This window comes from Brienomyrus brachyistius, chromosome 5 (assembly GCF_023856365.1).
Source record: "Brienomyrus brachyistius isolate T26 chromosome 5, BBRACH_0.4, whole genome shotgun sequence".
NCBI lineage: Eukaryota > Metazoa > Chordata > Actinopteri > Osteoglossiformes > Mormyridae > Brienomyrus > Brienomyrus brachyistius.
The window spans coordinates 1778995-1804272 of NC_064537.1; the positions used below are offsets into that span (position 1 = coordinate 1778995).

General features: G+C 45.2%; 2 protein-coding genes and 1 long non-coding RNA gene across 29 annotated transcripts in view; 1 reads left to right on the forward strand and 2 right to left on the reverse strand.

The window, feature by feature from the left end:
- LOC125742602 (zinc finger MYM-type protein 1-like) overlaps window positions 1-25278 on the reverse strand; it is a 41075-nt gene that overhangs the window by 12070 nt on the left and 3727 nt on the right. For 3 of the 27 annotated variants that reach the window (XM_049014747.1, XM_049014745.1, XM_049014743.1), the window contains exon 1: window positions 3510-3617. Coding sequence is in view for 17 of the 27 variants with exons in the window: in XM_049014751.1 (XP_048870708.1) it covers window positions 9467-11688; window positions 11879-11962; window positions 13890-13998; window positions 15124-15260; window positions 15453-15548; window positions 15654-15737; window positions 16531-16633; window positions 18381-18464 (2919 nt within the window). In the remaining 10 variants the exon portion in view is untranslated. The other 24 variants (XM_049014749.1, XM_049014748.1, XM_049014762.1 and 21 more) reach the window with 23 other exon arrangements.
- On the reverse strand, window positions 7624-25009 carry LOC125742609 (uncharacterized). The gene is made up of 2 exons (XM_049014777.1): window positions 23260-25009; window positions 7624-9019 (listed from the first exon to the last, which is right to left on the reverse strand). Exon 1 carries the CDS (start codon window positions 24791-24793, stop codon window positions 23699-23701), a length of 1095 nt encoding a protein of 364 aa, XP_048870734.1. The 5' UTR covers window positions 24794-25009; the 3' UTR covers window positions 7624-9019; window positions 23260-23698.
- Window positions 8701-22457, forward strand: LOC125742613 (uncharacterized). The gene is made up of 3 exons (XR_007398157.1): window positions 8701-8796; window positions 21831-21897; window positions 22367-22457. It is a non-coding gene; the product is annotated as an uncharacterized LOC125742613 (long non-coding RNA).

Below are 25278 nucleotides of genomic sequence, written 5' to 3' on the forward strand. Positions count from 1 at the left end.
GCAGAGAATTCGAGAATGAAGCACGTGCACTTCCACGTGACCATCGTTATGACGACGATCCAGGAATTCTTCACTTTTTTTTTTTTTTTTAAGCGCAAGCACAGGCTGTGATCCTATTGGCTGAGGAGTGTGACAGCTGTGATCCTATTGGCTATTGAGAGGAGTGTGACAGCTGTGATACACAAACCAACGGCCTGGATGGTAAGACAAATAACATAAAGCGGCAAGTTTTATTCAATTTCAGTTTTAATTCAGGGTTTTATTAAAACAGACACAGGCTTGTCTTTCATTCATTTTCTTTTTATATTCCACTGTGGTCTCAGCAAAAGGAACTATACTGCTTTTAACTGTTAATTTTATATTAACATGTTCCGTCTTACTATTTATCCATTGTTAACATTCATTTCATGGTTATTAGCAGCTTTCTACAAACGTCACACGTTCTTAAGCATGTTCTACAATCCTACTCTGATGGTCTTGCCCTGGCTCAGAAGCCCTTGTTCTGACAAGTTAGTGTAGCATTTGTTCTGAGCAGTTTGTTAGAGCAAGAAATTCTGCAGTAGTCCTGAGAGGTTTAAATGTGCAAAGTTGCTTTTCATATTTTAAATTGTAGAGCTCGCACAAACTGGGACGTCTATTTGGACGCCACGTCATTTTCATTAAGATCCACCGTCCACACCACCACAAAGCATTCCCAGTTTCTATTACCGTACCGGTGAGAGACGGCGATCACCCCTCTGAGGTTCCCGTTGACGTGCCCGCGAGTTTGTTTCTGGAGTCGGAGGTATAATAAAGATTTGGCTACAGTAATTTACAGACCTCACCTTGTTTTGCTTAGCGGCTGAATCCATCATTACTTTATCGGGCCATTTATTTAAAATTTGTTTCATTTTAGCTTTCCAACAGAATTCTTCCAGAGCAGAGTACTGATCAGAATATTCTCGGAAGCAAAAAAAAAAAAGACTGAAAACAAAAGGCATCGGGGATGTCTGCAGATCTCGGGAGAAACAGAAGTAAACAAACATTCACTTGATCTATTCTTCTTTTATGTAGTTTAATAATTTAGTTTCTACTTCGTGTCACTTTTAATTACCCAGTCCCTAAAGAGCAGGGCATGGTTTTTGCATGTTGCCTTGCATGACAGTGCAAGTGATTTGTCATTGATCTTGAATTTAAGCCTCCACTGGATCCCTCAGTGAATGTGATGCAGTTATAATACGTTAGTTTGTGTGTTATGAAGGTGTCACCCATCAGAATGTAGCTTTGGACCACAAGCCAGGAACACGTACATACCTGCAGTTTCTAAGTGTCATGCTGTTTTTCTCCTCAGTTAAAATGCTCTGGGCTGCAGAAGACAATGGCCGTGGCAGTGGAAGCATTTGTTGGACCATACAAACTGTATGATTCTTCTTTCCGTACACTGCATGGAGCGGAGTTGTACACTGCATGCGGCGGAGTGACTGGCTGATGATGTAACAGACTACACTGTGTGAAATGCATTGCTGGGTTAATGGGATATTGACGCAAACCTGCATCATGTCATTAAAAGGCAGGTAGTATATCAGTTTTTGTCATCTTTTTTGCACTGTAATTCTCATTTTTATTTGTTTGAAACAGGCACCAGTTCACCACCGTTGCTTGCTGGGCAATTCCAGTGACTCAGAAAGGTTTTTAACACAATTACCAACTATGCGTATCAGTTATAAAAATCAATAATTTTAACGTTCAATGTTGAAGAAATTTGGCGGTGCCCCATAAACGGTGGAGCTCACTGGATTCTAATGGTACTTAATCGCGGACGAAGTTTAGTTGCCTTTTCTTGCTTGTTATAGCGCAGTACCAATTACGGCAGTTACAAAATTTACATACATTTTGTACACAGATGATTCTCTTGACCTCTGACGGGGGCAGCTGTAGTGGTGGCGCTGAGGTTCGAGTTCCATGAATGCTGGACTGGTCCTGCTCTGTTACACCCTTCAGCAAGGCGTCTAACCTGCAACTGCTTCCTGCTGGGTATGACATTAATCTACACCCAGCCCTATGACATTAATGACATTAATGTGACATTAATATGACATTAATCTACACCCAGCCCTATAAGGACGTTCTCCAATTTACTGGGAATAACTTGGTGATGGGATTGGCTCTCCAGCCACTGGGGGAAAAAACTCACAGTATGCCGCTCATGTACAAAAATACAATGAGTTTGATAAAGGTCGTCAATAATGGAATGTTCCACTTGGTTTAGGAAATTTAATTTATATTTACTTTATACAAAAGGTTGAGAAGCGCATGCTCAACTGCAATAATAAAAATTAATAAAATTATACAGCAATCCCTCTTCACTCGAGGCTCAGTTTAAAAGCCATTTCCACGGTGGGATCCGTGTTTCCAGTGGTGGAATTAGTGAAGATCACGGAACCTTAATGTACATTTCAGTTGCCATAGCAAATATAAAGCGATTTAAGCAGATGTTCCAAGTATCAGTCAAATCAGAAGTGTTGTACTCTTCTCTCTCTATTATATCTTGCCTCAAGTTCGAGATTTTATTTTCCCCTTAAAATGAGAAAGTAGGATCCTCTGTTATTAAATATATATTTTCTAAAAACAGCGTGTTGACTCATTATGCATACAAGTATATATAAAACATAGACTGCCTATGACAACTCCAGTGTTTTATTTGTAATGTTAGAGAGCGAGTGCCCACCTGAAAACAGAATATTAGGTGAAGCGCAGCAGTTAACTTGCGGTTAAGAAGCACATTATTATTATTATTATTATTATTATTATTATAGTTATTATTATATATGCAGCACGCCCTGTATATTTTCGTGCTTTCTGTCTACTCTCGTTCAGAGCGAGAGCGCAGCCTTATGGTAGCACTGATCGATGAGGTAGCACTGATCGATAGACGCAACTATCGATTCGCGCTACGGTAGCACGTTTTGACAAGGCAGCACAACTCGTCAGAACACCGGCACCCCAGGCTGCGCTAGTCAGCCAATTTCATTTAACCTGGGACGATTAGCGCCTGAATGTAAAATCCAATAACCAAAAATGGGCGCCCTAGGCGGCCGCCTATGTCGCCAATAGGACCGACGGGCTCTGAAGCATCATTTGCCCATAAATAATTCGCAAGTATCCAACAAAAGAACAGAGTGAACATGCTCTTAACCAGCATACAACTCCCGATGGGGTCATATTGGTCCTTGTATGGAGTCTTTCAGACACAGGGACCCCATGTTTTGATAGGAATTCGCCATTTTGGTTTAAGAACAAACTGAAACCGTTACGAGAAACACGAGAATTTCGCTTTAAAACAACTCTGTTCATAATATGACTATAATATGGTTAGTTGTTGTTTATAACATCTCTTTGCAGATTGTAGAACACAGAAAATTACAGTATGCGTTAATTAAAAAAAATGTTTAAAATATTTACAAGCGGAACGCTCCTATACGAAGACAGAATAGTTAAATTAAGCATAAAGTTTAACAGCACAAGCTTACCTCCATTTCTGCACCCGAAACGAGCGTCTTTGTCGCTATCCGAGCTGCGATCCCAGCTGACTTATAGCACGAATGTTCGCGCATGCGCTGTCTTCGCGCATGCCTACGTTGCACTTTATGGCAATATTCAGCGAGCGATATTCGCAAGGTATCTGCACTGTAATAGTAATAAAACGTAGCTGCTAAATAAATATAATATAATGTGTATTAAACAGAAAAACAAAAATGGTTTGCATTTGACTGCCCACGATCACATGAATATAAAACAAATGTCATCACTAGTTTTATCTCAGGGATACAGGCCAAGATGAACTGCACTTTAACCGCCGATGAACAATAGTGTGTGATGGATGGTTTCCTTGCAGTGACAAACCCAGGACATAATTTTTCTTTTTTTTGCGTGTCTGTGTAAAGATTTACTGTTGTTTAAAACGATACAGAAAGAAACTAATATGCAGTGCACCACCAGAGGGCGCCCAAACACCGTAAACCACTTAAAGTAATTACTTCCATTAAATATATCTAACCAAAGGATAGACTGCGCATATATAACAATATGTGTGTTTTTAAAGCTCTTTTACAAATGCAGTTCCCAGGAAACTTCCACGGTAACAGAAAAAGACGTACGGAAGACTTTTTTGTACGTTTGTATCCATTCCCTGAAAAAAACAGCGACAAAAGGTACTGCTGGCTTTTCTAGTCTTATGCTCTATAAAAAAACTTTTTGTATGATTTATTTGTTGAAATTAGATTTCAGTTTTGCAGTCCATTCAATTTTTTACCTATATAATAGTCTGAAACCGTTGAGGGGCAATTCTGAGGGAAAAAAGGAGCATTGAAGTAAAGAAATAACAACATAAACTTTATAAACTTTAACATAACATGACCACTAACTCATGATTTAATGTATATATTATGGATATTGTTAGCGCCGCCCTTCCCTACACGCAGAACACGCGCTGTGCGTCGGGCCCCACGATCCATAGGGGGCCCCATTTTCTGCAAGGGGGGCGCATTCTCTGCAAAAGCGCAAAGGATGCGCATCGCTGCCGTGAGGCGCGCGCAGGCAACCAAGTCAGCCCAAGGCAGGAGAGGAAAAAAAGAGATGCAACGACTGACAGCACGCAGCATCTTACCAATTAGCGGTCAAATGCGCCGAAAGAGGCTGTTCATTTCATTTGTTCCTACTAATAAAGGTTGTAAACCTAAATGGCATTTCGTGATACAGTCATTTTGTAATGGGGTGGGGGGGGGGGAGGCTCAAAATTGAATTCTGTTTAGGGCCCCAGTTTGGCCAGGGGTGACCTTGGATATTGTCATAATTCCTGATGTCTTTAATGAAAGTCTAATTATTGATCTGAGAGCCGATATATCAGACAGAAAAATACTTCAACACAAGAATTTGTGAGCTGAGACCCCAGGTGAAGTGAGTAAGGAGCATGAACAAATGCTACATTTATATAGTGGTTTTCAAAACACCCAAAGCACTTTACAAGCCCAATGGGGAGCCGCATCAGCCACCACCACTTTGAAATTGTTACATTTACTTGATCAGTAAGTATAAGAGCCTCCTACAGATGGAGCCCATCTGTCTTTCTGTCACAAAGGCGGTGCACAATGGCCCCATGGGGGAATTCTCTTGTTGTCTGCTCCCATCATGCTCTCCTCAGACATGATGTGGCTCAGCTTGAACCGGAGACCTTCCAATCACAGGCACAGAGTCTTAGCCCACTGAGCCACATACTGCCTCTGCTGGGATGACGTGCAGACCCCACCCTGCTGATGTGACACTCTGCACCAGTACTCGCATATAACGGAATTTCTCTTATAACGGACAAACAATGTGGTCCCCAGGGCCGCTCTTAGCTGTAGTTTTGTTTGGCTATAACGGACATGCATGGCGTGCCGGTGATATCCAGCGCGGATATGTAGTCAGGATTATTAATAGTCACGCATCTGCTCAGGTAAAGTTGGATTACTACATGTACAATATAATAATCTATACCAGTGTGTCTACTGGGGTGTGGCATGAGTAAATGGTGTCCTGTAGTTGTGTTCTGGGCATACAGCAACTCTGGATATAAAGGTCCCTTGAAGTTCATTATAAGTGGATTTTACTGTATTTCCCCTGTCAGGTAAGTATCTGGGGAGAGCCGTTGCCATCACTACCTATCTGGTACCTTTTTTTGGTAACGTCCTCTGCTGAATAAACATATTTGCACTACAGATCACAACAAAGTTGTATGTAAAAAGAGAAATCAATGTATAGTCTCAACACCGTGGACCAAATATTGTCTCTTAACAAAAACCTTTGAGTGGTGAACCTGATTATATTGCACAAACACCTTCACTCCAAACATTTCTGTCCCAGTCTACAAGCACTTTATCCTGGGTATGACGTTAGACTGCATCCAGCCCTGCAAGCGGTCCTCCAACTTGCAGGGAAACAATTATTTGGGGAATGGGGGGATTGGCACTCCAGGGTCTGATGTCACTCCTTTCACCGAGCGTATCATGAGACTCAGGCTAAGACCCTCCTTGGCTGATTTGTCTGTTGTCTCAGTGTATGCTCCGACCGCGGTGAGTGATGTCTCGTTGAAGGAAACGTTTTACTCGCAACTTTGCTTGGTGGTTGAAGGGTGCCAACGTGGTGACACTCCTCTGGACATGGGTGACTTCAATGTGACCACTGGCACTAGCATGACCTCATCCAACTTCTCCACACTCCCCTTCAGGAGACAGTGTGGCCGTCTACTCAGACGACATCGCTGTCCATGGCACCACCACCTCAGCTCATGACAAATGCCTCAACAGCGTCTTTGCAGCATTAGTTGAGCATCACCTCACACTAAATGGGGAAAAGTGTGTTTTTGGGGCCATCGAGTGTGTGGGGCTCCACCTCTCTGCTGAAGGCATACACCCACTTCACTCCAACATGGAAGTCCTCCTTCGGGGTCCAGATCCCAAGTCGCCTGCTGGCATATTACCTCAGATTTTTACCGCAGTATTCTGACACAACAGCACCACTGCGCAAACTGTTGTGAACAAACAAGCCCTGGATCTGGACACCCGCCTGCTGTGATGCAGTGCACCACCTGGATCTGGACACCCGCCTGCTGTGATGCAGTGCACCACCTGGATCTGGACACCCGCCTGCTCTGATGCAGTGCACCACCTGGATTTGGACACCCGCCTGCTCTGATGCAGTGCACCACCTGGATCTGGACACCCGCCTGCTCTGATGCAGTGCACCGCCTGAAGTCACAGCTCACCTCGCCACCGATCCTGGCACACTTTAACCCAACCAGCCCAACCTTCGTCATCTGTGTTGCCTCCGTCTTTGCCATCGGTGCCGTGATGTCCCAGCTCCAGGGGGGAGTGGGAAGACCAATTGATTTTGGTTCCCGAGCACTAAGTCCAACAGAACAGAAGTATTCCGTAGGGGAGCCTCTGGGCCTATGAATGCTGGCACATATACCTCTATGGACGTAAATTTATGTTGAGGACGAACCACCAAGCACTCACCACCCTCCTGGGTGCATAAGGTACCGGCCATAAACCACTCCACCTTCATCGCTGGGCCGACCGCTTACAGCAGTACAGCTATCACCTGCAATTTACACTAGGCCGGGACAACGTAGTGGCTGACCTGCTATCACGTTCACTTCCCAAGCCACCCACAACCCAGGTCTCAGCCCCTGCGCAAGACCAAGAAGAGCATGACCTCATCCAACTTCTCCACACTCCCCTTCAGGAGACAGCGTCACTGAAAGAGCCCCAGGATGCCTCAGCAGCTGACCCTGTCCTTTCCTCTGTTTCACTGTACATCAAACAAGACTGGCCTACAGAGGTGTCGGATGAGCTGTCCCCCTACTTCAGGATCCGTGAGGAGCTGGCATGCTGGAACCCAGTGTGTCACCAGAGGGCTCTGCACTGTGGTCCCGAGTGTTCTTCGTGAGCGTGTCCCCACTATGGCACACGAGGGCTACTTGGGCACAGTCAGGCTCAAACAATGCCGGGACCTTGTGTGGTGGCCAGATCTACGACCTCAAGTGACCAGAGGTGACACCTGTGGGAAAGAGAAAATTATCCAACCATTTAAACGAAGACAACATTGCAGATGTCAAAACGGGATTTTTTTATTTAATATATGCTCATTTTGAATTTAATGCCAGCAACACATGAAGCCAGGACAGTGGCAATAAAAGACTGGAAAAGTGTAATATAAATGTGTCTGTATATCTGTGTGTCTGTATGTACTGCGCTCACTGCATTTATGGTGGGCGTGGAGTTAAGTAATTAAATCTGCCTTCCTCTGCTATGTAGCACAAAGACTCTGCAAGATAGAAGCATGAAAGGGAACGTCCGGAATGTCAACCCTCGTGCAGGTTAGTAGCTGTTTAAGAGCTAAAACTAGGCAGGTTACTCGGCCCTTTATCATGAAATAGAATATGCTCTGGTTGTTACAGTACTGATTATCACAATGCACAACATTAATTAATTTTAAAAGTATATTGTTTTAAGTTATTCTCATTTTGTTATAATGAGAAGGTATTTATACATTCAGTGCAGAATAATAACTGAAAGCTGCTCCTGAATTCTATAATGGAGATTAGCTCCATCGCTGTGAAAGTCTCAGCCTCTCCAGCTGGATGACATGCTGGACCGTTAAGAATACGGGACCGGTCCCCTTATGGAAGAATACGGGACCGGTCCCCTTGTGGAAGAATACTGGACCGGTCCCCTTGTGGAAGAATACTGGACCGGTCCTCCCGTGGAAGAATACGGGACCGGTCCCCTCGTGGAAGAATACGGGACCGGTCCCCTCGTGGAAGACTACGGGACCGGTCCTCACGTGGAAGACTACGGGACCGGTCCTCACGTGGAAGAATACGGGACCGGTCCTCACGTGGAAGAATACGGGACCGGTCCCCTCGTGGAAGAATACGGGACGCTTGATTTTACTAGAATAACGTGCGGAAACATGTTGCCTTAAATTATTTTTAATGCATTTATCTTATTAATTTTGTTTCAAATGTAGAGTTAAGTAAAATGTACTTAATGTCCAAATATAAAAAAATTGACTTTTTAAGTTTAATACATTAAGCCTAATAAATTTATGGGGATGGAGGGCATGGCCGGAAGCGGGAAAGGTAGGGGTCTCACACTTAGTCCTGTTGTTTACGGGGACGGAGGAGGGTGTGGCCGGAAGCGGGAAAGGTAGGGGTCTCACGCTTAGTCCTGTTGTTTATGGGGATGGAGGAGGGCGTGGGTGGAACCGGCAAAGGTAGGGGTCTCACGCTTAGTCCTGTTGTTTATGGGGATGGAGGAGGGCGTGGGTGGAACCGGCAAAGGTAGGGGTCTCACGCTTAGTCCTGTTATTTATGGGGATGGAGGAGGGCGTGGCCGGAAGCGGGAAAGGTAGGGGTCTCACGCTTAGTCCACAGAATACATTTACACCACTCCATCTAAGCTTGGCATTACGCTTCCATGAAGCTCCCGACACAGACCTTGTGGAGGGCGTGGCTGGAAGCCGCAAAGGTAGGGGTCAAACTCTGGTCCTAGTGGTGTGAGGCAACAATGCAACCACTGCACCAGCATGTCGCCCCAAACTGCAGTCATGCTAAACAAATGGATGAGCAGATGGTAAATGGGCCTATCACAGGAAACGATTTTGTGAACATGTATAATCAATATTTAATTAAATTATTGGATCTAACACATATACAAATCACTGGTATGTTTTATGAGAAATGGCATTAAAATCAACATATTGACTGCGCTGCTAATATTTTTGCTAAAAGGAGTTTTTACAGTGAGATACTCAAAGGACAACAGGGGGCCCGGAGCCCAAATTTCCAGTATTACTTCAAGGAAAAAAAGTCACAGGAAACACATGAAGTGCCTGTGTGCTGTTTGACTCGAGGTTACAATGTAGAACAGCGAAGACTGAGGCTTTACTGCTGGCACCCCCCCACCAAGTCCTCTATGACATCATCACATGAAATATGACCAACAACATCAGGGTTGATACTCATTACAGCCAGACTGCTGAGGCGTTCCTGACACATTGTAGACCTTAGGTAGGTTTTGATGAGCTTTGATTTTGAAAAGCACCTTTCTACTGAAGCTACTGTGACTGGTAGAGTTACAACAATCCGGAGAGCAACCCACAGGTTTGGATAAATTTCAGAGAACTGCTTTGCTTGTATGAATTTCAGCAACTCCAAAGCCGTCATGGTCTGTGATGGCAAGTCAGGTAGATTTTTCAACTCCTGAGCAAGCTCCCTGCCATCCAAATCAGACTGTCCTCCACAGCTCAAAGCATGCCCAAGCGCCTCTGCTTGCTCTATCATCTCCTGGTGAGGTAGGCTTTGGAAGTTGGACAGAATACCAAACTTCTTCTCGACATCACCAAGAGTCTGGAATCTCTCCTTCACAGCAAATATGGCAGAATCAACAACCATGTTAAAGAAGTTCGCCTCAAGATTCTTAAGGGCATCAAGTACTGGCTCATCAGGAGACTCGTAGGAAGACAGTCTGTCTGTAGACCTCAGCCCCTTTTGTGTAAGGACTTCCTCCACATTCATTTCTTCACACATGTCCTTGGCTGAGCTTTGTGCTGCCACAAAGCCCGTGGCTCTGTAACTCTGCAGAGCAACTTCAGCTTCCAGCAGACTGACAGCGACATTCACCTGCATTGTTTCAGACTGTAGCACTTTGTTCAAATGTTGTATTTCATTCAAGATGTCATACCAGATAACTGTGCAAAGTAAAAAGCGGAATGAGCCCACCTCCTCCGCCAAGAACTGGGCCTCAACCTTCATGACTGGGTCTTTGGTCTGGCTTCTCACCTCAAGCAGTGCCTCTCTCACACCCGACACTTCATATCGGAGGGGTTTCAAAGCCTCCACTCGGTTCTCCCATCTTGTCTCAGACCACATTTTCAGAGTAATAGTCACATGTGTTGTAAGGATGGCCCATCTATGCCTAGAGCCAGAAAACAGCGAATAGAGCTTCTGCAAGACTCCAAAAAATCCCATGGCATCGTTTGAGCTTTTGGCAGCATCAGCAACAACCAGGCTAAGGGTATGAGCCCCACAGGGAACAAATAATGCTCTTGGATTTTTCTGCAGCAGCGTGGCCTGAACTCCTTGGCGTTTCCCCCTCATGTTGGCGCCATTGTCATAAGACTGTCCTCTGCAGTCATCGAAGGAAATCTGCCAATCCTCCAGCCTCTGCAAAATTAAGGTGGCCAAACTCTGCCCAGTGAATTCATCTGTCTCCAGGAATCCCATGAAGTGCTCTTTAACCTGAGGATCTTCTCCCAGTGTCACAATTCTGATTAACACTGATAGATGTTCTGTATGGTTGACATCTGGGGTGCAACCCAAAATGAGAGAAAAGTACTTTGACTGCTTTATCTCCTGAACCATTGTTGCTACAACCTTTGCGCCAATGCACTCAATGAGCTCATTTTGAATGTGTTTGCCCAAGTAGCTCAGGTGTGAATACTCACTTTTAACCCTGTGGACGTGGTCTTTCATTATAGGATCAAATTGTGCTAGAAGCTCTACCTCTTTCAAAAAGTTTCCATTGGAAGGACAATAGAGTTTTTCCGTGTCTCCTCTAAGTGCCATATTCCTAACTGCTAGTGACTGTACAATGGCAATTAGCCGTGCCAGCACTGCTCTCCACCGCTTCTCCTCCTGAACGATGGCCATCTCGCGTTTGACGACAGTTTCAGCTGCCTTGAGCTGCAATTCAAATTCTTTCCACGATGCCAAGTACTTCAGATGATCAGGACTATGGTCATGAGAATTTAGCAGAGTTGTTGCATTTTTCCAATCTGTCAGGCCATTTATTAAATGAATGCTCTTGGTGGAGAAAAGTTTGCAACAAAAACAAAATAGACTGTTGTTTTTGTTTGAATAGGTTAACCAGTTTCTTTTGATCTTTTCACCATTTTTTAAGGTTCTGAAGAAGTACAGGTGTTGGCAACTTCTCGCACCATCTCTCTTTGGAAACACAAAATCAGGTGGTACCTGATACGGTCCTCTCCGGACTAATTCTGTTCTCACAATGTCTGTCAGAGGTGAAGGCCAGTCAGCAGGATCAGCTGGACACAGTTCATCTGTTTCCATCTCAACAGGGAAGGCAGAGGAGGAAATCTCTGTTGCTTCAGCAGGGCATATAAATATTTAATCAATACTTTTACAAGAGCAAGTCACAGAAAAAGATGTGTTGTTCCTTCAAGTGATTCCACAATATACAAAACATGCAATTCAGCCAATGTATGTTTTATAATATACACTATTTTCATTGATATTAACGTTATTTACCGACTAAAATGTCTCAATGTTGCTCACCTGAACAAACAGGGACACGTGAGGACGATGTGCTTGGCACTTCATCGGTTGTTGAGCTTGACACTAGATATTTTAAAATTGCCTCTGAAATTAAATGAATCACAGTACTATAAAATACACCTAAATGGTTTCCCCAGTTTATTGTAATTTTACTGAGCTGTCATTGGTTACTGCAGAATGATGATGACAGTACACATACTTGATTAAAATATTGTTGCATATATCACTGCACAGAAGACATTCCGTACAATGAAAATTATGAACGTACCGATATCTATACTAGTTTTGGTATCAGATCGGATACTACACCACGGACCCCAATACTAGTATTGGTACTGAGTCCAATACTAAACATCTGAAAGAGCATGACAAAATTGCTACCAGTACCGCTGGTCTGCAACAACCAAATGTGCAGCAAACAATAGCACCAGGGCTCACATAATTGCTAGCTGAACACTCCAGGGCAATCAAGTTTTTTTAGGGGATAGTGTCTGATAGCCCATCGGGTAGGAAGTTATATCGTTTTGGTAACCCGATGGGCCATCAGACACTATCCCCTAAGTAAAATAAAATTCCCTCTGTTATTCGCCTTTTCTTCACTTTTGACTTGTTATTCGGAGGAAAAACTCTGACCACCAGTTTGTGTACGCTTAAAGTTTCGATTTATATGATGGTTATTGCAAAATTGCCACGTGCCACCATCTTGGTGCATTGTTGGTCATGGTAATAAAGCACTTGAGCACGTTAAAGCAAGCCAGTTGTGTATGGCCTTATTAATACAGCAGTCATATTCAGTACACTGCATGTAATGGCGTGAAACAATGTTACATAAAAGTTAATTAAAAGCAGGAGAAATGTGACTGGATGGGACCCATGTGCAGTGAAAGCAAACGGTTGTGCTCCGCCTGCTATTCAATATGAGGATTTTATTAATTACCTTTTTTTAAAAAAACGCTGGGGTCATTTTCAATCTATTTACAAGGTAATAACACCGAAGCAAATGAAAGCGACTAAAAGTCTTGAGTCTTATTTCTGGTTGGGTACAAAATATGTGAATTTTCTGGAAAAATTAAATATTTCGCTGTATTCATGGGTAAGTGCTTATTATTTCCCATTTATTTCCATACATTGCTTATTATATTATTTTCATCATGTAATGGTTGTCACACCCTCACAGGCAGGAACCACCAGGTGTGCGAGGTTAAGGGCAATTAGCGGGAGTAGAAATGCAGCCGAATTACCCCAGAACAGTGCGAAGTATTGAGCTGATGTACACCTGCCTTACTGAGCGTTTTCTTGTCTGTCATCTCCTCCTTCTACCTCGCCTGCTCCGTTTACCTTGTGTTGACTCCTTACCTTCTTCCCTCTCCTCCTCCAGACCCGCTCCCGATCCTCACCCGTCTACCCCACCGAGCCCGGCACGTCCCGTTCCCACTCCCTTGTGTGGTCCCGTCTCCTGCCTGCCTGTAGGACTGACTTCCCGGCTAACGACTCTCACGCCCGTCCACCGACCTCGCCTTTTGCCCATTCCAACCTGTGCTTTTGCCTGGCTAACGCCAATAAACCTCCCGTTGGTTCGCATCTCTGGATCTGTGTCTTCCTGTCCTGGGTTCTCTGACAGGTAACACGAAGCAATTATGTTGCTCTGTGCTGTAATACTAATGTTATATTGTTGTGCCTGTTGCTGCCATTACATATCTGGTTATATCACCCATAAGTGAATGTGTTTTAAAAGCAAACTGCTGATTGATTTATTTTTTCCCTGGATCTGCGGTTGCAGGGAGTGTCTGAGTCATCATTTCTTCTTGCTTTTCTCTATTGATGGTGGTCATGCTCACAGACTGCTCTAACCAAAGCTGCAGACTATCAATTCCTGTGCAGTCCATGCGCACCAAATCCAACAGACTCAAAATCCCTAATGATGAAACTTATGCCACATGCACTATGCAGATAATTGTCCGTGGACAAGTGAAGTGCGAATTATGCTTAATATAATATGGAACTGACTTACCGCGGTGTTTAGTATGCCTCTCCTCTTCCTCCTTTCTCCTTTTACGGTATTGGGCCCCTGATGGCCTCTTGATCTTCACTTCAGAATACTCTGCCTTTACTTGCTGCCACTTGAAACGAAACACAACTTTACTGGCCGTTTGTACGAGTATGAGAACGAGTACACTGGAATGTGCTTTTCTAAATTTCTCGGTTTGCTGTCCTTTTTTAAGACAAACACACATAAGGAGCTGAGAGTGAAGCTTAGGGTCTAACAGCAGGGTCCACATCGATCCAGTGCCCCTGTAGCATTTTGGGCCGCCAGAGATGCGACTATTACACCAAACACTGAATGCAGAGTCTGAATTTCCTGGCAAAAGGGCCTTAAGCGCCAAGCACACGCAGACTAACTTGCGTAAGCAGCTTCTGCTCTGCGCCAATCATACACACACTCGAATGAGAACATTTTGGAGTTCAGTAAAACATAGTCAACAGCCAGTCTTCGCCTTATCACCTGCTCACTTTCCAGTTCTTATGTAATTTATTGGAGAATTTAAATATTCCCAAACTACCAATTATAACTGACTGTTACCAAAATTAGTTATAACCAACTCACAACCACAATTAGTGATGCTTACCTGTTGAATATATACTTGCGAAGTTAGGTTTTACCCATGTGAATAAATGTAATTTGTTTAATTGTGTGTACCTACCTAAAAATGACATAAATGAATGGCACACAATGAAAATATGCATCATAATAGCCCTACTATGGGTGTGGCCTCTCATTACAAGATCTAATTGGCAGAAGCTCAACCTCTTTCAAAAAGTTTCCATTGGAAGGACAATAGAGTTTTTCCGTGTCTCCTCTAAGTGCCATATTCCTAACTGCTAGTGACTGTACAATGGCAATCAGCCGTGCCAGCACTGCTCTCCACCGCTTCTCATCATCAAGGGCGGCCATCTTTCTTTTGAAGACAGTTTCAGCTGCAACTCAAATTCTCAGCATGGTGCCAAGTGTCTGATCATGACTACAGTCATGGGAAATCAGCAAACGTGTCGCATGCCCTCCAATCCATCAGGCCTCCATTTACAACATGAATACTCTTGTGGAGAAACGTTCAGAACAGAAACAAGAGAGGCTGTTGTTTTTGTGTGAGTAGACTGAACATCTCACCATTTACTAAGGTTCTGGAGAAGTAATGGTGGAGAGAACTGCTGGCACGTCTCTCTGGAAACACGAAAGCCGGCGGTACCTGATACGGGCCCCTCCCCACTATGACTGTCCTCACAGTGTCCCCCAGATACGAAGGCCAGTCAGCAGCACCAGCAGCACACGGTCCATCTGTTTTCACCTCGACAGGCAGCACAGGGGAGGACGTCTCTGCGGCGACTGCAGGCGAATAACCGTCTCAGTATTTTCACAAGAGCTTCACACAGAAACGCGTCGCGATACTTTTTATGAAAACCTTACTTGAATCTGACTGAAATATACATGAAACACGTCAGTCTAAGCAGTACTAATTAAAGAGCAATTACAGAAGAGGACAAAGAGTTGTGTGATTGTTTTATTGTGTCCACAGACCCGAGAAAACTGGCAGGGTGGAATCGGTGGTCAGTCTCATGTTCCCATCAGCAGAAAGAGACGCAGCCGATCGATGCGTCATTTCGTCAAGCGGTTCTATCAATGTGCAAAACATGTTCATTCATTGACTGTACTGCACATTATATACAGTATTTTTATTTAATTTTCTATCTAGAATTTCCTAAATGAAATTCTTCTCACCTGAACAAACAGCATCACCTGAGGAAGACGTGCTTGGCACTTCATTGGCTGTTGAGCTTGACTCTAGATATTTTAAAATGGCTTCTGAAATTATATAAAATGACAGAGATATAAAATACACCTAAGTATTTGCTCCCGAAACCTTTTAAGAATCGGGTGGTTTCCCAGACAGAGTATGATTACCGATGATTTCTGTCTGGTACCCAACAATACATCACTCCGCAAATTTTATTGGGGTCTCTGGCAAATTGTATCATAAATTTACTCAAACAGGAAGAAAGATCGTTAATATAATAAAATCTTTTTGATGGCATTTCACTGATAAGCGATTAATAGTGATTACAAAAATTAATCACTTCAAAGCCCTGTCATTTTGAAGTATTGGTCTTCACATAGACTTTGTTTTGTTTTTGGTCACATTGTGCTTGTCTAACAGCATCCTTGACATCATTATCCTCCCCCCACATCACGACAGCATGGCGCCCCCTGTCTGAGACAAACTGGAATTGGTAGGAGGTCAGTGCCCCACATCAGCTGGCTGGAGTGAGATTTTCAATTTGCACACATACGCACACGTATGTTTATTATATATGTGTAACAATTTTATTACCTTGCAAATAGACTGCAAACTACTCCAACGCTTAAGATGTAATTTTAGGTTTATAATATAGATTTGCCATGCAATTTTTTGCGTGGGCATCATGCCAGATGCATGAGAGTTGGCACCCCTGCGCATCTGCTGTGCACTGGCACTGCACAGGGCATGAGAACTTCTAGGGGAGCCAGCTGGCCATTTTCATGTTTTCTTGGGCATCGTGCTCTAATCACAGGCAAGACGGAATAAAACTACATTTGCGAATTGACAGACTGCAGCTACCTCTCCTACGCCTCTCCTCTTCCTCCTTTCTCCTTTTCCGGTACTGAGCCCCCGATGGCCTTTTCCTCTTCGTTTTGGGATACTGTTCTCCTTCTTGTTGACACTCAAAATGAAAAGATTTATTTGTACAAGTATGAGAATCGGTGCAGTGAAACGTGATTTTTCACGCATTCTTTCTTGTTCTCCAGAGAGCATAGCCTGGGTGCTTAGTGCACATCGCCCATCCAGTGCCCTGGCAGCAGGACTTTGCTCGAGGGACCAATTTAAGGTCAAATCAATGGGTCTATTTAGATTTCATTAACAATCAAATGCATGTGCAGTTAAAAACATCCCTTCTTTATCTACAACCCCATTCCAATGTGAAATTACACAAGGCACAGGATCAGTGTGTCTATAGGAAAGAGTTGTGCTGTCTTGACAAAACGTGCTATTGTAGCGCGAATCGATAGTTGCGTCTATCTTTGCTATGGCAACTAAAATGTACATTAAGGTTCCACGATCTTCACTAAGTCCACCATTGGAAATGCGAAACCCACCATGGAAATGGCTTTTAAACAGCCAAGTGAAGAGGGATTGCTGTATAATTTTATTAATTTTTATTATAGCAGTTGACCATACGCTTCAACTTTTTGTATAAAGTAAATATAAATAAAATTTATAATGAAATGAAGTGAAACATTCCATCATTGACGGCCTTTATCAAAGGTAAACTCATCGTGTTCTTGTACATGAGCAGCGTTGTTGAGAAATGCAGCAGAACGAAGTGCTGAGATGTCACCTAATGTGCTCCCCTCTGGCGATGTTCTTATTCGGTTATTTATAATTTATTATTATTATTATTATTATTATTATTATTAACGTCACGCATATTTACATTCTAAAACATAAATTGATTAGTCAATTTCAAGTATTTAAACAACTGCCCAACATTTAAGTCATAAATAACATTATTCAGCACACACCTGAGGGAAGCATAATTCGATTGATAAGTATGCCTTATCAAAATCTGCTCCCAGTACATGCATACTTCAGATTGGGCCACTTCCGACCCCATTTGCGATGTAATACTACAGGTTGCACTTAGAAAAGCAGTTGGCCAAAGTGAGGATATATTGAAATTGATCAACTTTTTGTAAAAGTCGATACCAATGATTTCCCAGACAGCAGACACCTATCATAACATAACAAAATTTTATTCTTTTTAAAGCATATATCTAACATTTAATACTGTCATGTCAGTGTAACATTAAGATGCTACTGTACACATTTACTCTAATACACTGATGGCTGTGGAGCTACCAGCGGCTGCTGGCATTTATCACATTCCAGGACCTACAAGAAATACATCATTAACATGTCTACAGTTTTTACAACTACATCAAACAGGAAAACAAGTCGCCCACATACCCAGTCGTCCACGTCAATAGTCATGCCATGCCAGTAACATCTGGAGCACACGGCAGAGCGTGTTTGCGGACCCCCAAGTGCCCCCCCCAAACGGAGAGGAACGAAACTCCCTGAACAGCATCCTTCCCTGTTCTTACCCGATGGGGTTATATTGGTCCTTGTATGGAGTCTTTCAGCCACAGGGACCCCATGCATTGATAGGAATTCGCCATTTTGGTTTAAGAACAAACTGAAACCGTTACGAGAAACACGAGAATTTCGCTTTAAAACAACTGTGTTCATAATATGACTATAATATGGTTAGTTGTTGTTTATAACATCTCTTTGCAGATTGTAGAAAATTACAGTATGCATTAATTAAAAAAATGTTTAAAATGTTTACAAGCGGAAGGCTCCTATACGAAGACAGAATAGTTAAATTAAGTTCAACAGCACAAGCTTACCTCCATTTCTGCACCCGAAACGAGCGTCTTTGTCGCTATCCGAACTGAGATCCCAGCTGACTTATAGCACGCATGTTCGCGCATGCGCTGTCTTCGCGCATGCCTACGTTGCACTTTATGGCAATATTCAGCGAGCGATATTCGCAAGGTATCTGCACTGTAATAGTAATAAAACGTGGCTGCTAAATAAATATAATGTAATGTGTATTAAACAGAAAAACAAAAATGGTTTGCATTTGACTGCCCACGATCACATGAATATAAAACAAATGTCATCACTAGTTTTATCTCAGGGATACAGGCCAAGATGAACTGCACTTTAACCGCCGATGAACAATAGTGTGTGATGGATGGTTTCCTTGCAGTGACAAACCCAGGACATAATATTTCTTTTTTTTGCTTGTCTGTGAAGTTTTACTGTTGTTTAAAACGATACAGAAAGAAACTAATATGCAGTGCACCACCAGAGGGCGCCCAAACACCGTAAACCACTTAAAGTAATTACTTCTATTAAATATATCTAACCAAAGGATAGAATGCGCATATATAACAATATGTGTGTTTTTAAAGTTCTTTTACAAATGCAGTTCCCAGGAAACTTCCACGGTAACAGAAAAAGCCGTACGGAAGACTTTTTTGTACTTTTGTATCCATTCCCTGAAAAAAACAGCGACAAAAGGTACTGCTGGCTTTTCTAGTCTTATGCCCTATAAAAAAAACTTTTTGTATGATTTATTTGTTGAAATTAGATTTCAGTTTTGCAGTCCATCCAATTTGTTACCTGTATAATGGTCTGAAACCGTTGAGGGGCAATTCTGAGGGAAAAAAGGAGCATTGAAGTAAAGAAATAACAACATAAACTTTATAAACTTTAACATAACATGACCACTAACTCATGATTTAATGTATATATTATGGATATTGTTAGCGCCGCCCTTCCCTACACGCAGAACATGCGCTGTGCTTCGGGCCCCACGATCCATGGGGGGCCCCATTTTCCGCAAGGGGGGCGCATTCTCTGCAAAAGCGCAAAGGATGCGCATCGCTGCCGTGAGGCGCGCGCAGGCACCCAAGTGTTCACGCTGTGACCATCCACTGTAGGTGTGGCAAGGAAAATGGTGGGAATGAAAAGCCTGTGTGATGGATTAATGAGAATTTCACGTATCAATAGTATCGTCTTTGTCGTCTTTTTGTTGCAGGTTATGGGGATGGAGGAGGGTGTGGCCAGAAGCGGCAAAGGTAGGGGTCTCACGGTCAGTCCTGTTATTTATGTGGATGGAGGAGGGCGTGGCCAGAAGCGGCAAAGGTAGGGGTCTCACGGTCAGTCCTGTTATTTATGGGGATGGAGGAGGGCGTGGCCAGAAGTGGCAAAGGTAGGGGTCTCACGCTTAGTCCTGTTATTTATGGGGATGGAGGAGGGCGTGGCTGGAAGCGGCAAAGGTAGGGGTCTCACGGTCAGTCCTGTTATTTATGGGGATGGAGGAGGGTGTGGCCGGAAGCGGCAAAGGTAGGGGTCTCACGGTCAGTCCTGTTATTTATGGGGATGGAGGAGGGCGTGGCCGGAAGCGGCAAAGGTAGGGGTCTCACGGTCAGTCCTGTTATTTATGGGGATTGAGGAGGGCGTGGCCGGAAGCGGCAAAGGTAGGGGTCTCACGGTCAGTCCTGTTATTTATGGGGATGGAGGAGGGCGTGGCCGGAAGCGGCAAAGGTAGGGGTCTCACGGTCAGTCCTGTTATTTATGGGGATGGAGGAGGGCGTGGCCGGAAGCGGCAAAGGTAGGGGTCTCACGGTCAGTCCTGTTATTTATGGGGATTGAGGAGGGCGTGGCCGGAAGCGGGAAAGGTAGGGGTCTCACGGTCAGTCCTGTTATTTATGTGGATGGAGGAGGGCGTGGCCAGAAGCGGCAAAGGTAGGGGTCTCACGCTTAGTCCTGTTATTTATGGGGATGGAGGAGGGTGTGGCCGGAAGCGGCAAAGGTAGGGGTCTCACGCTTAGTCCTGTTATTTATGGGGATGGAGGAGGGTGTGGCCAGAAGCGGCAAAGGTAGGGGTCTCACGGTCAGTCCTGTTATTTATGAGGATGGAGGAGGGTGTGGCCAGAAGCGGCAAAGGTAGGGGTCTCACGCTTAGTCCTGTTATTTATGGGGATGGAGGAGGGTGTGGCCGGAAGCGGGAAAGGTAGGGGTCTCACGGTCAGTCCTGTTATTTATGGGGATTGAGGAGGGCGTGGCCGGAAGCGGGAAAGGTAGGGGTCTCACGGTCAGTCCTGTTATTTATGTGGATGGAGGAGGGCGTGGCCAGAAGCGGCAAAGGTAGGGGTCTCACGCTTAGTCCTGTTATTTATGGGGATGGAGGAGGGTGTGGCCGGAAGCGGCAAAGGTAGGGGTCTCACGCTTAGTCCTGTTATTTATGGGGATGGAGGAGGGCGTGGCCAGAAGCGGCAAAGGTAGGGGTCTCACGGTCAGTCCTGTTATTTATGGGGATGGAGGAGGGTGTGGCCAGAAGCGGCAAAGGTAGGGGTCTCACGCTTAGTCCTGTTATTTATGGGGATGGAGGAGGGCGTGGCCAGAAGCGGCAAAGGTAGGGGTCTCACGCTTAGTCCTGTTATTTATGGGGATGGAGGAGGGCGTGGCCAGAAGCGGCAAAGGTAGGGGTCTCACGCTTAGTCCTGTTATTTATGGGGATGGAGGAGGGTGTGGCCAGAAGCGGCAAAGGTAGGGGTCTCACGCTTAGTCCTGTTATTTATGGGGATGGAGGAGGGTGTGGCCGGAAGCGGCAAAGGTAGGGGTCTCACGGTCAGTCCTGTTATTTATGGGGATTGAGGAGGGCGTGGCCGGAAGCGGGAAAGGTAGGGGTCTCACGGTCAGTCCTGTTATTTATGTGGATGGAGGAGGGCGTGGCCAGAAGCGGCAAAGGTAGGGGTCTCACGCTTAGTCCTGTTATTTATGGGGATGGAGGAGGGTGTGGCCGGAAGCGGCAAAGGTAGGGGTCTCACGCTTAGTCCTGTTATTTATGGGGATGGAGGAGGGCGTGGCCAGAAGTGGCAAAGGTAGGGGTCTCACGCTTAGTCCTGTTATTTATGGGGATGGAGGAGGGTGTGGCCAGAAGCGGCAAAGGTAGGGGTCTCACGCTTAGTCCTGTTATTTATGGGGATGGAGGAGGGTGTGGCCGGAAGCGGCAAAGGTAGGGGTCTCACGGTCAGTCCTGTTATTTATGGGGATGGAGGACGGTGTGGCCGGAAGCGGCAAAGGTAGGGGTCTCACGCTTAGTCCTGTTATTTATGGGGATGGAGGAGGGCGTGGCTGGAAGCGGCAAAGGTAGGGGTCTCACGGTCAGTCCTGTTATTTATGGGGATGGAGGAGGGCGTGGCCAGAAGCGGCAAAGGTAGGGGTCTCACGCTTAGTCCTGTTGTTTATGGGGATGGAGGAGGGCGTGGCCGGAAGCGGCAAAGGTAGGGGTCTCACGCTTAGTCCTGTTATTTATGGGGATGGAGGAGGGCGTGGCCGGAAGCGGCAAAGGTAGGGGTCTCACGCTTAGTCCTGTTATTTATGGGGATGGAGGAGGGTGTGGCCAGAAGCGGCAAAGGTAGGGGTCTCACGCTTAGTCTTGTTATTTATGGGGATGGAGGAGGGTGTGGCTGGAAGCGGCAAAGGTAGGGGTCTCACGGTCAGTCCTGTTATTTATGGGGATTGAGGAGGGCGTGGCCGGAAGCGGCAAAGGTAGGGGTCTCACGGTCAGTCCTGTTATTTATGGGGATGGAGGACGGCGTGGCCGGAAGCGGCAAAGGTAGGGGTCTCACGCTTAGTCCTGTTGTTTATGGGGATGGAGGAGGGCGTGGCCGGAAACGGCAAAGGTAGGGGTCTCACGCTTAGTCCTTTTGTTTATGGGGATGGAGGACGGCGTGGCCGGAAGCGGCAAAGGTAGGGGTCTCACGCTTAGTCCTGTTGTTTATGGGGATGGAGGACGGCGTGGCCGGAAACGGCAAAGGTAGGGGTCTCACGCTTAGTCCTGTTGTTTATGGGGATGGAGGAGGGCGTGGCCGGAAGCGGCAAAGGTAGGGGTCTCACGCTTAGTCCTGTTGTTTATGGGGATGGAGGAGGGCGTGGCCGGAAGCGGCAAAGGTAGGGGTCTCACGCTTAGTCCTGTTGTTTATGGGGATGGAGGAGGGCGTGGCCGGAAGCGGCAAAGGTAGGGGTCTCACGCTTAGTCCTGTTATTTATGGGGATGGAGGAGGGTGTGGCCAGAAGCGGCAAAGGTAGGGGTCTCACGCTTAGTCTTGTTATTTATGGGGATGGAGGAGGGTGTGGCTGGAAGCGGCAAAGGTAGGGGTCTCACGCTTAGTCTTGTTATTTATGGGGATGGAGGAGGGTGTGGCCGGAAGCGGCAAAGGTAGGGGTCTCACGGTCAGTCCTGTTATTTATGGGGATGGAGGACGGCGTGGCCGGAAGCGGCAAAGGTAGGGGTCTCACGCTTAGTCCTGTTGTTTATGGGGATGGAGGAGGGCGTGGCCGGAAACGGCAAAGGTAGGGGTCTCACGCTTAGTCCTGTTGTTTATGGGGATGGAGGACGGCGTGGCCGGAAGCGGCAAAGGTAGGGGTCTCACGCTTAGTCCTGTTGTTTATGGGGATGGAGGACGGCGTGGCCGGAAACGGCAAAGGTAGGGGTCTCACGCTTAGTCCTGTTGTTTATGGGGATGGAGGAGGGTGTGGCCGGAAGCGGCAAAGGTAGGGGTCTCACGCTTAGTCCTGTTGTTTATGGGGATGGAGGACGGCGTGGCCGGAAGCGGCAAAGGTAGGGGTCTCACGCTTAGTCCACAGAATACATTTACACCACTCCATCTAGGCTTGGCATTACGCTTCCATGAAGCTCCCGACACAGACCTTGTGGAGGGCGTGGCTGGAAGCGGCAAAGGTAGGGGTCAAACTCTGGTCCTAGTGGTGTGAGGCAACAATGCGAACCACTGCACCAGCATGTCGCCCCAAACTGCAGTCATGCTAAACAAATGGATGAGCAGATGGTAAATGGGCCTATCACAGGTCTATACATGTATAATCAATATTTAATTAAATTATTGGATCTAACACATATACAAATCACTGGTATGTTTTATGAGAAATAGCATTAAAATCAACATATTGACTGTGCTGCTAATATTTTTGCTAAAAGGAGTTTTTACAGTGAGATACTCAAAGGACAACAGGGGGCCCGGAGCCCAAATTTCCAGTATTACTTCAAGGAAAAAAAGTCACAGGAAACACATGAAGTGCCTGTGTGCTGTTTGACTCGAGGTTACAATGTAGAACAGCGAAGACTGAGGCTTTACTGCTGGCACCCCCCCACCAAGTCCTCTATGACATCATCACATGAAATATGACCAACAACATCAGGGTTGATACTCATTACAGCCAGACTGCTGAGGCGTTCCTGACACATTGTAGACCTTAGGTAGGTTTTGATGAGCTTTGATTTTGAAAAGCTCTCTACTGAAGCTACTGTGACTGGTAGAGTTACAACAATCCAGAGAGCAACCCACAGGTTTGGATAAATTCCAGGGAACTGCTTTGCTTGTATGAATTTCAGCAACTCCAAAGCCGTCATGGTCTGTGATGGCAAGTCAGGTAGATTTTTCAACTCCTGAGCAAGCTCCCTGCCATCCAAATCAGACTGTCCTCCACAGCTCAAAGCATGCCCAAGTGCCTCTGCTTGCTCTATCATCTCCTGGTGAGGTAGGCTTTGGAAGTTGGACAGAATACCAAACTTCTTCTCGACATCACCAAGAGTCTGGAATCTCTCCTTCACAGCAAATATGGCAGAATCAACAACCATGTTAAAGAAGTTCACCTCAAGATTCTTAAGGGCATTATGTACTGGCTCATCAGGAGACTCGTAGGAAGACAGTCTGTCTGTAGACCTCAGCCCCTTTTGTGTAAGGACTTCCTCCACATTCATTTCTTCACACAGGTCCTTGGCTGAGCTTTGTGCAGCCACAAAGCCCGTGGCTCTGTAACTCTGCAGAGCAACTTCAGCATGGCTCAGCAGATTGACCGCTACACTCACCTGCATTGTTTCAGACTGAAGGACTTTGTTCAAATGTTGTATTTCATTCAAGATGTCATACCAGATAACTGTGCAAAGCAAGAAGCGGAATGAGCCCACCTCCTCCGCCAAGAACTGGGCCTCAACCTTCACGACTGGGTCTTTGGTCTGGCTTCTCACCTCAAGCAGTGCCTCTCTCACACCCGACACTTCATATCGGAGGGGTTTCAAAGCCTCCACTCGGTTCTCCCATCTTGTCTCAGACCACATTTTCAGAGTAATAGTCACATGTGTTGTAAGGATGGCCCATCTATGCCTAGAGCCAGAAAACAGCGAATAGAGGACTATGGTCATGAGAATTAAGCAGAGTTGTTGCATTTTTCCAATCTGTCAGGCCATTTACTAAATGAATGCTCTTGGTGGAGAAAAGTTTGCAAGAGAAACAAAACAGACTGTTGTTTTTATATGAGTAGATTAACCAGTTTCTTTTGACCTTTTCGCAATTTTTTAAGGTTCTGAAGAAGTACAGGTGTTGGCAACTTCTCGCACCATCTCTCTTTGGAAACACAAAATCAGGTGGTACCTGATACGGTCCTCACAATGTCTGTCAGAGGTGAAGGCCAGTCAGCAGGATCAGCTGGACACAGTTCATCTGTTTCCATCTCAACAGGGAAGGCAGAGGAGGAAATCTCTGATGCTTCTGCAGGGCATATAAATATTTAATCAATACTTTTACAAGAGCAAGTCACAGAAAAAGATGTGTTGTTCCTTCAAGTGATTCCACAATATACAAAACATGCAATTCAGCCAATGAATGTATGTTTTATAATATACACTATTTTCATTGATATTAACATTATTTA

What these genes read in the sequence shown, in the direction of transcription:
- LOC125742609 (XM_049014777.1), bottom strand. Translation starts at nt 24,793, where the DNA reads ATGCAACAACTCTGCTTAATTCTCATGACCATAGTCCTCTATTCGCTG.